Below are 14,061 nucleotides of genomic sequence, written 5' to 3'. Positions count from 1 at the left end.
TTTTTAAACATGCAGGTAGCATCAGCTGGTGGGCACTAATGGGGAATTCCCCCACCCCAAGAAATTCCAGTTTCAGAAGAGGGATTTCATCAGGACCACAGTAGAAAAGATAGGCCTGACGGGCTGCCCTTCATGGCCCCTTCAGCACTTACTGGGCCCTTCTAAGTGCCTGTCATCACTTGGGTCTTCCAATGGCATTGCTACTGCAGAAGACAGCATTGTCATCCTCCTTGCACTGTTCTATGGGCATATTCATAGTGGAAGCAGCCCTGTAACAGGCCACAAGTTGGGCAGCTACTTGGCTTCCAGGTCACTGTGTACTATTGGCTATAAAGTAAGCCAGGCATCCCCAAACTTCGGCCCTCCATATGTTTTGGACTACAATTCCCATCTTTCCCGACAACTGGTCCTGTTAGCTAGGGATCATGGGAGTTGTAGGCCAAAACATCTGGAGGGCCGCAGTTTGGAGATGCCTGAAGTAAGCTTTCAAGTGAAGGGCAGGGGAAGTTGCTAGTAGCCTCCTCCTTCCTCTTATGTATGGCACCACTTACCAGGTAAGCCTACAAACACCCAGAGGGAAGGGATGGGACAGCCTGCCAGCCTCACTTTCACTTATGAAAACAACAACAACAACAACAAAATTTATACGTCACCCATCATCATCATCAACAACAACATTTATACGTCACCTATCTGGCTGGGTTTCCCCAGCCACTCTGGGTGGCTCCCAACAGAATATTAAAAACATGATAAAACATCAAACATTAAAAACTTCCCTAAACAGTGCTGCCTTTAAATGTCTTCTAAAAGTCAGATAGTTGTTTATTTCCTTGACATCTGATGGAAGGGTGCTCCTCAGGCCGGGCGCCACCACTTTGCAAGGGCTCAGGGTGAAGGCTGTGGCCATAAAGGCACCACCACCAGGTGGGCAAAGGATGGCAGGTACAGGGGTGGAACCAGGGCGTGAGTCTCAGTGAGCTCTGCTGGGACATGTGGGTCCCAGCAAATGACAGGTCTGAGGAGGAGGAAGGAGGTTTGATCCCCAAAATTAGCAGCCCCCCCATCACCTGATACAGTTTCAATTTCAAAATTCTGCATGTTACCACATTTAGCATCATGTGTAGTTTTGCCCTGGACAGCAGGCGCTTTCTCTCTCTCTCTCTCTCTGAGAAATGGAATAGTTCCTTACTTCTACGACTCATGAAGATGTTTTTGAAATGAGACAAGGGGACCAGGAGGCAGAATAAACACTTTACTTGTTTATCCTGTTCCTTTACTTCTCCATTTAGTTTATTCAATGAAATGAAATGAATGTATTTAATTCAAAATCTTGATATTCCATCATTTACATTCTACTATCTCATTCTTAAAATGTGCAAGGCAGTTAACATTCAAATCATTTCAAACATCAAATCGACACAGCAGATAAAATTCAGCTTTAAAAAAGACTGGGAACTAACACAATGGTTAGGCAGGATCAAGAGACCACAGACCTGGTGGAACAAAAATTTAGCTGATGTCTAGATGTCAATAGGGAGGCAGCCACCCAGATTACCCCAGCCTGGGTGCTATTGTGGAAAAAATGACAACATTACTGGTAACCAGAGTAGCTCATTCAAGTTTATTGGCCCAAGGCTTTAAGTAACCAGCTCTTTAAACTGGGCCTTGAAACAGACCAGAAGCCAGTTAAGTTGATAAAGTAAGAGCTCATCCAGACTTCCTTTGTGCCATATTTATAGGCAGAGGTTTGCACTTCAAGGCACTGTGTACAAGCACTCTTTTTTTTTACCCCAGCCTTTTCCCTGTGAAAATCACTCTTTATTGTTGAACTGGAGCAAACGGCAAATTGGAATTGCCATTTGTTCAAATTCAGCATTAAAGAGTGGGTTTTCCTGGTGAAAGCTCTGGAGAAAAGTAAAGTGCTCAGACATGGAGCTTTAAAGCACGCCACCTGTGATTAGAAACTGTGGAGCCAAAGGTAAGTGTGGATGAGCCCTCACTCTCCCCCAAAATCTGAGTCATGCCTAAATTTTGGTTGCTGGTTTTTGCACTAGTTGTAGCTTCTGTGCACTTTCCCCAGGCAATCCACTTAAGGCACATTATAATAGTTCAAAGTTAATGTAACCAGTACAAACACAACTTCGGCTATTATCTGCCTTCTCCAGGAACAGGTATAATTGGTGCACTACCTGATTTTTGAAAGGGAGCGGGACCCCACACAAAACACAGGTGAACCACTATTTTTGAGACAGCAGTACTATTGAACAGGAGAATTAGTAGCCCTATGACAATGTTGCTCATCTGACGTGATTGGAAACTAATGAGGGAAGGCCTGAGCTAGCTCTCTCCCTTCCACTGCATTCTCATCTCCTGCCCCTCCATTGTTGGTGTTTTGGAGGGCAAATATCTGCAAGCAGGGAACTTTAAATACATGGAGATCTAGGACAAATACAGTAGACGGCACACTGCAGTTGTTTGCCATACAAGGAAAGCAGTGGGGCTGTGCAAAGTTAACTAGCACTTCCCATCTACAGTGATTCCTCTATTGCATGAGAACACCACCTGAATAGGGTTTATGCCCTATCTGAATTAATTTCAAAAAGGAGCTAGCAACACAAACCTTGTAGAAAAGAGCACTACATAACTAGGGCCCGTCACCAAACATGTCTTGTTGCCAGTTTCTGTCAACCTCACTCACCCCAGTTGGAGAAAGCTCATGGAACAGGTCCCACCAGAATATCTCAATGCCCAAAGCTGATTCCAAAGCTATGCAGAGCTTAACTTTTCAGGATGTCATGAAATGAGTGTGGGGCTTCTGCTCAATTCCATGACACTATGTCCTGTGGAATCCAGCAAAGTTCCATCTCTGCCCACCCCCTTGCTGTTTAATGTCTATATGAAACCACTGGAATAACTCATCCTGGAATTTAGGACTCAGTGGCATCAATGTGCTTAAGACACTCAGCTCACTCATTCTCTATTCTATCTGAATCAGGAGAGGCTGTGCAGAACTGGTGCTTAGGGGCAGTGATGGACTCAGAGAGAGCCAATAATCTGAAGATGAATCATTGTAAGTTGGAAGTGCTATAGGTTGGTGGTCCAAGTCCAGGAATTAGGGAGACTCCCCATGCAGGAACAGGCACAAACCTGCCACTGGAGACACAGGTGGCCTCAATGATCAACTATGACTGGTTAACCATCTACAGACGCTGTTTGACCAGAATAGCCTGAAATCAATAATTCATCCACTAATAACCTCACAAATGTAGGGTAAGGGTAAGGGAGCAATTCGATTCAATTCACATTTAAAGCTGAAAATATCAAATTTGCACTTTTCAAAACAATGTGGGAAACAGTCTTCCCTCAAAATTTGTTCTTATCTGAATTTTTTGATGCAGTTCTCCAACCAACATTTACAAAAATGCATGTATTGGGGGAAATTGCATAGAAATGACTATATTAGTGAAAATAACATACAAAATGCATCATATTAGGAGAATTTGCTTGCAGAAATGTGGACATCAATCAAAAGTACATACAAGTATGTGTTTATGAGGAGAAATTCAGACTAAAATCATAAATCATTTTCACAAGGCTTTTTTCTTAATTTACTGCAAATTGCTGCAGAAATGTGGGGAAGTGAAGAGAAGTTTGGTAAAATGAACAACTGAGAAAACCAAAATTGATAGATTCTTCCATACCTAACCTAGGGTTACCCTTGAAGACAGCCCAGAAGCAGCAACTGAAGAATGTGACAGCAAGGGTGTTAAATAGGGCAAGATCATTTTACAGCAATCATCAGAGCTCTGCACTGACTGCCTGTGAGCTACTAGGGCAAATTCCAGGTATTTGTACTGACGTAATAAAGCCCCAAATAGCTTGAGGCATAGCTGCCAAGTTCTCCCTTTTTTTAAGGGAAATTCCCTTATGCTGAATAGGCTTCCTCGTGAGAAAACAGAAAACGTGGCAGCTATGGCTTGAGGCCAAAGCAAATTGAAAAGCATACGGCCATCTCGGTGGCAGATCCACAACTGTCAAACTCCCTCCCCATGGATTTTTTGTTGTCCCCCACATAGTTACTATTTAGACAATAATAAAACATACTTTGCCACTTGGTCATTTTGGACATAAATTGGTTCTGAGATTGAACAGTACTGTTATCATGCTGCTTTGTTATACTATTTTTAATTATCCACTGTATTTTTTATGTTGTGCACCACCCTGAGCTCCTTTAGAAGGAAGGGCAATATGTAAATGAAAATCATCATCATCTTCTTCTTCTTCACACCAGTTCCTTCTATAGCCTTTGCATATGGTTTATTATACCTGCAAACCTCAGCAATTGTGAAACCGGAAGCAAAATGTAAATATTAAGGGTCACAGAGGACATAGCATACTATTAGTACTAAGTAAGCAACTATTAGTACTGATTAGTACACTTTCTTCATTCAATTTGGCACCAAGCACACCAACGTTGCTCTCTGAGCTACCCAGGCTAATTTCCATTTCCCAATTCCAAGGTCTGCCCCCTAGTGCTAACATTTAACCAAACCCAGTCCCTATTCTTCTCTACTAAGCCAAGACTCCTGTTGCTTCCCTTCCCTTCTGCTTTTGCAAAAGATGCAAGCAGTAAGATGAATGCCATGTATTAAGCAATAGCCAATGACTTTCACAGGGCTGGTGCCTTTGGGTCAAATACTTTATTTCCATTAAGTATTCTTCTTTCTGTGGGTCTCTTCCCCACTTTCTTCCCACCTGCTGTTCAAGTTTGCAAATAAGAAACAATTATACATACTGGCAAAGGACATAATGCCCCCAAAACCTTCGCTGCTGTTGTTGGATACTGTAGAATTTGGGGAACTGGCATGGGAATCCGATTCCGCATCAGACTCGTTGCCTAGCTTTAAGCTGTTGGGGCGCAGAGGCTGCAGAGGCCTTTAAAAGAAAAGACAACGGTGTTACATTGTTGGCATCGTTCTGTATCCTGCAACTAAAAAGATTGTTGGGATCCATCTCATATCAGTAACACAAACATCTGATTTGGCTGTGGTGTGAGTTTGGCAGTTGCCATGTCAACTGATGCCTATTTTAGAATAGAGCAAGTATGGAAACAAAGGCAACAGAGAAGTAATCTTCTGCAGATTCCACGTACCAGCCATCAACCAGAACAGTAAACATCTTGGAATACTTCCAAGAGAATCACAGGCCTCTTCCCCAAGTAACTGTATGTCCCACTCAATACAGGGACTCATCAAAGTGCTGTGATCAATATGTGGTTGTGAATTCTGTAACTATGTGGCCAAATCATATGACTTTTCTCTCCAAGTTGTCATTGTCTATCCCAGCTGGCTGTCACAAGTGGAAAACCCACATTGATCTTTCCTTCATGTGTTCCCCCAAGTGGTGCAGGACTGCACCAGAGAAAAGATGCTTCCTTGATACTGTGGGTCCTGAAATGCTGATGTGTTTAATATATATCCCTCTAGGTCCGAGGGAATACGATAAAGACCTAAGAAAATGATTAGAAGATATCTGAACTGCAAGGGGCTTTTCTGAGGATAATGCATGGTACTAAGCACAAAGTAACAAGATTAGTAAATTTCCAGTGTGGCCTTCATGGAGTCCTGAATTCAATGATATCTCACCGATTGCCATTGAGGTTCTGATTGAACTTCGGTGTATAGCTTTCTTCCTGTTCATCCTCTTCTTCCTCTGCTGGGAACCCATACTGTGGTTCAAAGTATGGGTTATCATACTCTCTTTTCTTCACCATTCCATCCACAGAACTCAAACTGTTTGCTGGATTCTCACTATCACGACGTTCAACACTCATTTTGGGAAAGCTTGGTTGTAAAGGCAAACTGGGAAGGTGATTTGAAAATCCAGCTACCATCTTCTCTTCCATCTCTGCTGAATCAGTAGACTCCTTTGTAAAACAAACAAAAATCCAATTTCTAGAAATCTACAAATACATATCCATATAACAGCTGGTGTCAGGCCCAAGAAAGCCCTAAGATTCTGAAGGCCAATTGTTATCTTTATTTCTAACATTGCCTATACTAAATGAGCCTACATCATTTCTCTGCAATTTTGTCTCCCATGTCTAACATTTCACAATTTATTTGCCGCATTAGACTAGCTGCTTTCTATATAATAAACTGTATTAATATTAAATGTTCATCCATTTTCTAATACTTCTTAAATTGTCTCAAATATTTACACTCATGATTTCATCACTGTACTAGCTCATCACTACCTCTAAAGAAACATGGCTGCTCACTTGAAAAAATTCATCCTATGTACAGTGTTGTTCACAGGGCCTCCATACCATAGCTGCCAAGTTTTCCCTTTTCTCGCGAGGAAGCCTATTCAGCATAAGGGAAAATCCCTTTTAAAAAGGGATAACTTGGCAGCTATGCTCCATACAGATCTATGTATAATACTTATTTCACATAAAATCCAATAATTATATATCAAAATCAGTCTACTTCCCCACTCTCATATTTTAATTTTTTTAAGCATTCCTGTTGGCTTGGAGAAAATGAATATGTGAGCACCTGTCTTTTATTAGTGAGGCATGAACCATATGACCGCTGTTCACCATAGTTTTATATCAAATACATAATTGTGACATATCTCAGATACATAATAGTGACATAAATTCACTGTCATCTACTTTTCTCTAGTAACATTGGCCATGTTTTCACATCACGGTAAGTCATAAACCATGGCTTCCCATACATGAGCCAATCATGCCCAGTTTGCTTCTCCCCACAAGAGCTAGGAAGGGGGGAAAGCACAATCCTTGGCTTAGTGTTATGGATCATAGTTTGTTTCCTCCATGCACTAGCAGGGAGAACAAAAGATCCCATTCATTGTAAACTAATAACCATGGTTCACTGTGATGTGCGTATCAGACTAATAAATATTAAGAGCACAAAATGACAAGAGTTTTAAAATTATTTATTCTCCATGTTTCTTCCAAAAAGAAGTTCAAAGTAGCTAAGAAATCCTTTCCATCCCAAAGCTTCAAGGAGCTTTATGCCTCAGGCTGATAATAAGTGGTTCATGAGGGAACAAATGCCCCAAACAAATCCAGCCTTTGATGAAGACCAAAGTAGTAAAACTCCAATCATCTTCAGGGTCCTTCCTATCATTCCTATATTTCTTGGCTCCCTTACTTATACAATAAGCCCCATTACACACATGATTCACCCCATGGATGACAGTGCTGGGGCTGCTGCTGGCTGTAGTGCTTGAACTTGACCGAGGCTGATTGTTGTCTTGGGAGTTTTCACTATCAGGGGCTTGTTCATCCATATCACCCGAGTACTCCTGGAAGTCATCAAATTCCACTTCACTTGCATCACCCAGAGCTGCATGGGTTAGAGGATCCACATCTGTAAAGAAATATTATACACATAAGTTCATAAGGTCAACAAAAATCACAAAGGCCCAGTCTGCATGTAACACTAAGGCAAACCATGGCTTAGCATGTGCTCCTCCCTGATCCGGCTGCCACCATGCTGCCTAGGCTAAGTGATGGTACAGCTTAACATTACGTCTGAACCCAGGTTCATGGTTCGTCTCCTTCAGACAAACCATGAGCAGTAGACCAATACCAAACTTTAGTTACAGGTTGTGGTTTGTCTGGAGCAAGAAAAGCCATGGTCCCAGATAAGGCATAACTTTATGCCAAACCATGACTTAGCCTACAAAGCAATGTGGCAGTAGGACCAGTGGTGGGGAGCAGCTGGGAACTTTCACATTTGCTAATTTGCCACATGAAAACTGGATCAAAATCTAACTCTAAACAGCAAAATATGCAAGCTATTCAAAATGTAGCTTTATAATTTTTTTACTATAGGGGTTTTGCCTGCGGGCAGCATTCACCCTTGTCCAACTCTCTAGGGGCCATATGCCAATGGTGAAAGCAGCCAGATGTGGATGTGGTCACCTACACTCTCACAGGCCCTCCTTGCTTATCATATGATTGATCTGATGAGTGTGAAGGGAGCTATTTGCATCCACAATAGGGCAGTGGACACAGGGTATCCCAGCACTATGTTCTACCCTTTTTTGCCACCCTTGCAAAAAACTAGAGGGGTCTGAGTTGGGGGAGAGGAAAAAATGCTTGAGGACCACATCATCATGTGCCTGGGTCAGGAGTTAACCACTCCAGCTTTAAAATGTAAAAATAAAGGGAAGTAGTGTCCAAGTCCATTTATTTGATGACAAAATATGACATTTACAATGTAAGTACTGACCAGAAACCTCAATAAAACAAAATATGTTTCTCCAGTATGGCTTTAAAAAAAAAATTATTTCTATGCTGCCCTTCACACCGCCAGTCACAAAGCTGTTTACAATATAAAAACACAAAAACACATTACATAGTAACAAACGAAAACAACACCACCACCACCCCACTATGGTTTGTAAAATTAGCCAAAAAGCCTGGGAGAAGAGGAATGTTTTCCCCTGGTGCCTAAAGATATGTAATGAAGATGCCAGGTGAGCCTCCTTGAAGAGAGCATAGCAAAAGCAGTGAGCCACCATGGAAAAAGCCCATTCTAGTTGCAAATGACATTCTAGTCACAACACTGCTGGTCTATGACTGTATAAACTGATTGAAATTCTAGTCACAACTGAAGATCCCTGACCAGGTAAGAAAATGTATATTTAACCAAAAAAGCAGCCAATCAGCTTTTACCTATCCTGTGTTGAAAACTCTTTTCTACAGTCTTCAAGGGTGATATGATTATAGTAAACACTAAAACTTTTGGCTGGGTGGCACAAGATGCGAAAAGTAAATATGCCTGTTTACCTAAACACAACATATCTTCCCAAGTCATTCACCATGATCTTAGGTTCTTTTTCTTTCAAAGTAATTAAATCAGACCAAAGAATGCACGTAGAGGTAATTAAATTATTAACTCAACGTTACTCACTTGGAGTGTCACCGTTGATGTCACACTTCATCATTTCACTAACAAAATCACCAAGGGATGAATACGAAGAGCTGGAGTCATCATAATCCACACTGTCACTGCCACTATTTTAAGGGGGAAAGGGTGAGAAAGAATTAGAAGTGGCAAAAAAGGGAAAGAGAGAATGAGAACAGCAGGCGAGAATGAGAACAGACCAGCAATAGAAAGAGAAGCAACTAAATGGAATATTTTACACTACAAGGCTATGGTGGCATAGGTTTTGTTAAATGAGCAGCTTCTCTTAAGTAGTAGGTCACCATATATACTGTATAGCTCTGTGTTTGGAAATACGATTTTTAAAAAGAAAGGGGACAACTGATTTTTACTCTACCAGAAGCATTTTTAAAGGGTGCAGAAGATGGAAGGTTAATAAGGAGGTGTTACGAGTAGAATACTGCAGCAACAGAGACTGGTGCCTACACTTTCTTTTCAGCACTAGCCAAAGCCGTTTTTCTTCTGCCAGTCTTCTAAAAACACTTTTAAGAACCTTGAGATTTGGATTTTATGATACCCTGTACTTCTGATTTGGCTGTATTTTTTTATCTTGCATTGTTAATGTTTTGTCAGATTATCTGTTAAACTGCTTTGGAAACCAGTGCTGGAAGCAGTGTTGAAATTTTCCAGGGGAAAATGGGGGGGGGGGGACACAGAAAGACAAAGGCCACTTAGAACCAGCTACATAAAGTTGCTCTCCCCACTAACCTATCATCAGTAGGTTCAGAATCTGTTTCTCTCTCTATTGGGACACTCAGTGCTTCAGCTAGTTGAGAACTGCTGTCATAGACACGGTAATGAATTGGCTGCAACTGATGAGCATACCACTTTGGCTTATCACCAATCAGAGCAGGGTCAAACATGTCTGTAGAAATAGCAAGAAAAATGAAGTTATGTCCATGATGTAGTCCCCCAAAGTCTCAATCAAGTGGGGCTGCAGCTGCCCTACAGAAATTACATTGGAAATGGTTAGGCAAAACATCAGTCAATAGAAAGATATTTGCTTCATGGATTTTTGAAATTAACCTTAATGTAGAGCTGCCCCTCCACAGAACAGATACATACATAATTTTATTTGTATGCCAACTTTCCACAGTTCAAACCATGCTCAAGGTGGCTTACAGCATGAAAAATTTCATAACTACAACATAACAAAAGTAGTCATGAGCAATAAATAAAACAATAAAAAATACACAACCAAACATAAACCACAACAATTCCACACATCTGAATTAAAATACCAAAAACAGCAACAGTCCCCAACGCAAACAGTCCCCAGCCCAAGAATCAGTTCAGCAGCCTCAGCTTTTTGTAGCTGGAGTCAGTTAGGGCCCTACCCTTCCAGGTCAGGTGAAAAAAGGCCTGCAAGCCAAGGGGTAAGTCTTCCAGGTCTCACAGCCAAGATGGTCAGATAGGATGCAGAAGACACTATTTCTGACACTAATTTTGTATTAGAAGATTCAGCATTAATCAAGAGGTAGCAGTAAACACAAGACCAAGACTTACTGTTGTGGATTCTTTGGAAAGCATAATTAGTTGGATTGAGTGACCATTCCCCAAAGTATTCCACTGCCTGTGTCTTGGACAATTTATCTGCAAAAGGTGTCTGTTTTGGTCTTGAAGCTAAGAACGAATTGGCCTGAAATGCAACCACTGGCCGGGGAAAGAGGCGAAGTGTGCGAGTATGCATCTGGAATCCTTGTAAAACATTTGGTGAATTGAAGAATCTCACCATGGCAACCCTAAAAAAATCCAAAAGGTTGATAATATATTCAACATGACAGGTCTGAAGGACACAGTACATTCACATATCATGAAAAGCAAATTCTACATTTGCCTCTAGTAAGGGAAGGACAGCAGAATAAGTTTACCCATTCATAGCTAATATCAACTGCGGCCTCAAGACAAAATATGCCCTATGGAAATAAAAGAAACACCAGTGCCCCTATTGTGCTGGAACCAAGGAAAAATATATTTGGCTTATATTCTCACTTTCTTTGCAGTAAGCCTAGGGTACAAAGATGATCTTGAGTTCTATTATCAACTCTGAAGGCAAATAATCTCTTTTACAGTAGGACAAACAGCCTAAGCCAATGGAAGGCACTCCACTCCATCGAAGCCACCTCTGCCTCAAGCGGCAGCAGCAATTAAACCAGGAGAAGTCCTAAACTATGATCCCACTCTTTCAGAGGTAGAGTGACCCCTTCTAGAGCAGGCTGGACATTAAAGTTGGATAGAGGAACCATCCACTAACAGTATCTCAGTCTTGTTGGATTATGTTTCAACTTCACACAGTTGAAATCTGGCTGGTTGAAATCCCACAAATTGATTGCTCACAAGGCAGAGAGCTTAGAAGCTCCTTTTGCTGTGTGTTTTCCCAACATGGAAAGAGTTTTTAAGCTCTCAGACCCACTAACCGTGCTCTGGAACACTCTTGAGAGATCTCGTGGAATCTCTTCCCTACAAGATCTCACAGGAGCATCCCAGAGCCCAGTAAGCAAATCTGAGAGCTTAAAAGCTCTCTGCCTTCCTTGAAAAGAAAGACAACCACACAGGTCTGGTTCCAAGTGTATATACCTTTTTCCATGTACATGTCATTCCGAAACGTAACCCCCACACAAGTGTCAATCATACTGTACTACAACCTAACAGTACATTCACTGTCTCACCTGCATAAGATGAAAAGGAAAAATGGAGCTGCTTGTCATCAGCATACTGAGCACAATGAGCTATAGAACTCTGTATAAACCCACTCAATGGTTTCATGTAGAGGTAACACATTTTTTTCTATTTTAAAATTTCAATTAGAAAATATAGTTAGATTTAACAGAATATATATCTCAAAACAAAAGACTAGCGAAAGCCAACAGGATACTCTCCAAATGGTGTAAACCACAACTTTCATAATCCATGACCCATTGATCGTGCTGGGCTTGGGCCAATGTTAGTTTCTGTCCAAAATATCTGGAGGGCATCACACTGGCTGCCCCTGCAATGGACTGTGTAGAATCTGTATATACACAAGAGAATCTCATCCTCTAGTCTTATGCCGCCTCAGCAGTAGAAAATATTGTTAAAAACTGATGGTAGCTCCCATGGGTGTTCCAGTTTATAACAATAAATGAAAAAGACAATGAAAAAGCATTTGCTTTTTTACTGGAAGGCCATAGCATTTCAGCTAACATTTTCTGCAGAACAGAGCAGCAGACCTTTCAGTGTATTTGGAAATTTAACAAAAATACATTGCTCAGACTCACCGAGTGGCCACATCCACAGAGTCTACATCATTGCCATAGATCAGGGGGTTGAACTCTGTAGAAGGTGTGGACTGCATGTCATTCTGAGGTTTCCCCAGCAGTGGGATCTCCTGGCTTTCATGAAACTTCTCTAGGTTAAGAATAGGCTGGGTATTCAAGCTCATGCTAGCCAAAGCCTGAAGAGCAATAGGTCACAAGGATAATAAATAAGAATGGCATTGTCAATACTGCTTTATCTCATGGACAATCACAACCCAAGTGCAATGTTCTAGTTCCCCAGAATCAAAAGACACCTCTTTCAGCAGATCAGTAAACCTTTAAGCACTCTTTGACTACCTTTGCCTGCTCCAAGCAGAGAAAGAGAGAGGACCTTGCAACCATTTCACATTACAAATTTAGAATGTGAATGGTAAATCTAATGACTTATTGGTTGACTGATTGATTGATTTAGTCACTTTTTCTTACCCAAAGCAACTTAAAATCCCCCATGCTAACTAGTATTGGGAGGAGGACAGGTGAGTAAAACAAGATTTATAAATATATTTTTTAAATAAAAAATGCTCCCCTAAATATACTGGAAATAACATGAGGAAGATGAAATCCACCCTTTCAGTAGCTCAACTGTATAAAACCAGAGGATGGGTGTGTCAAAAATTAATAAACTGAGGCACTCCACAGAGTACCCCCAAACACCAGAGATAAGGCAGATGGTGGCACAAGGAAGGATTTTTCTACCTGTAGTACTCCAGTTGTAAAACACCTTTCCTGAAAGAAGGCACCTGGAGTTCACTTTGTTATCCTATAGGCACAAGGTTATGCCCCAAGGTATATTCATAATTTCACATTTGTTAAGTACTGGTTGTTTTACAAATTTCCACTGCTGTTTTTTGATGTTTAATGCCTTCATGCATATTTTATTACTTTTTCTGGATTTTTAATTGCATTGTAAACCACCCTGTGATAATTTTATTTATTTATTTAAGATATTTGTATGCCACCCTTCATAACAATCCACTCAGTATTATTCTCTGCACTGAGATCCCAACTCCATCAATTTAAAGAACTTTTCAATCCAAATAAAGGTGCAGGGTCACTGTGCCCTTTCTCATAACAGCTAGTCTATAGATGGGCCTTTTCTAGAGCCCGTTTTGAGGTAATGCCCTTACATGTCCAATTCATATGTGGGTACCAATTCATGAGCGTCTTTGCCCTCACATGTCCAATAAGGTAGAATCTGTCACTCACATCCTTTTATTCTGTGAATTTTATAGTGAAGAATGAGCTCGACTTATTTTACCCCTTTTATCAAAATTTATACCCTTACAATATTATTTGGAATTCTCCTCCGAAATCTTACGGAAATTCCTTCTGGAAGATTCCTCAAGTCCAGTATCATATGATGTGGCCAAATTCTGCACTTTATCTATTAAGAAACGTAAATCTCTTCTATTGAATAATACATTGCAAATTCCTTTTGTGTAACTGTTCTGCTTCTGGTGATGTTATTCCTGATTTTTTGTTTGGAATTATGGTACTTTGTTTTGCTGGCTTCTGCTGTAATAAAACTGAACTGAACTAATAACAGCTACTGGTAGTCAGGGAAGGTCAGATTTCTAGGACAGCGCACTGTTTTAAAACTCTACAGTCTTCTGCAGCCCACATGGCAGAGCTAGTATTTTCATAGAACTAACATCTCATGGTCTGACAACATCACCCAGAACATCAAGCATATACCGGTAAGAGTTAAAGTTTTCACTTCCGCATGTCGTACACAATCTCATCAATCTAATTTTGTCTCATCCTCCACTTCTTAACAGTTG

The 14,061-nt window shown here is 40.9% G+C and overlaps 1 protein-coding gene across 50 annotated transcripts in view; it reads right to left on the bottom strand.

Moving 5' to 3' along the window:
• Positions 1-14,061, bottom strand: part of MADD (MAP kinase activating death domain) — a 79,216-nt gene that overhangs the window by 37,399 nt on the left and 27,756 nt on the right. For 39 of the 50 annotated variants that reach the window (XM_088654210.1, XM_088654243.1, XM_088654377.1 and 36 more), the window contains 7 exons: positions 12,242-12,417; positions 10,491-10,726; positions 9,693-9,849; positions 8,952-9,055; positions 7,207-7,400; positions 5,646-5,926; positions 4,796-4,935 (listed from right to left, as the gene is read on the bottom strand). In XM_088654210.1, the coding sequence (XP_088510336.1) occupies positions 4,796-4,935; positions 5,646-5,926; positions 7,207-7,400; positions 8,952-9,055; positions 9,693-9,849; positions 10,491-10,726; positions 12,242-12,417 (1,288 nt within the window). The remainder of the gene's footprint in view (positions 1-4,795; positions 4,936-5,645; positions 5,927-7,206; positions 7,401-8,951; positions 9,056-9,692; positions 9,850-10,490; positions 10,727-12,241; positions 12,418-14,061) is intronic. The other 11 variants (XM_088654257.1, XM_088654342.1, XM_088654220.1 and 8 more) reach the window with 1 other exon arrangement.

The sequence above is a fragment of the Zootoca vivipara genome, chromosome 1 (genome assembly GCF_965207765.1).
Source record: "Zootoca vivipara chromosome 1, rZooViv2.hap1.1, whole genome shotgun sequence".
In the NCBI taxonomy this organism is placed as follows: Eukaryota; Metazoa; Chordata; class Lepidosauria; order Squamata; family Lacertidae; genus Zootoca; species Zootoca vivipara.
Note: the sequence above shows the minus strand (reverse complement) of the source record. Positions and strands in the feature narration are given on the sequence as shown.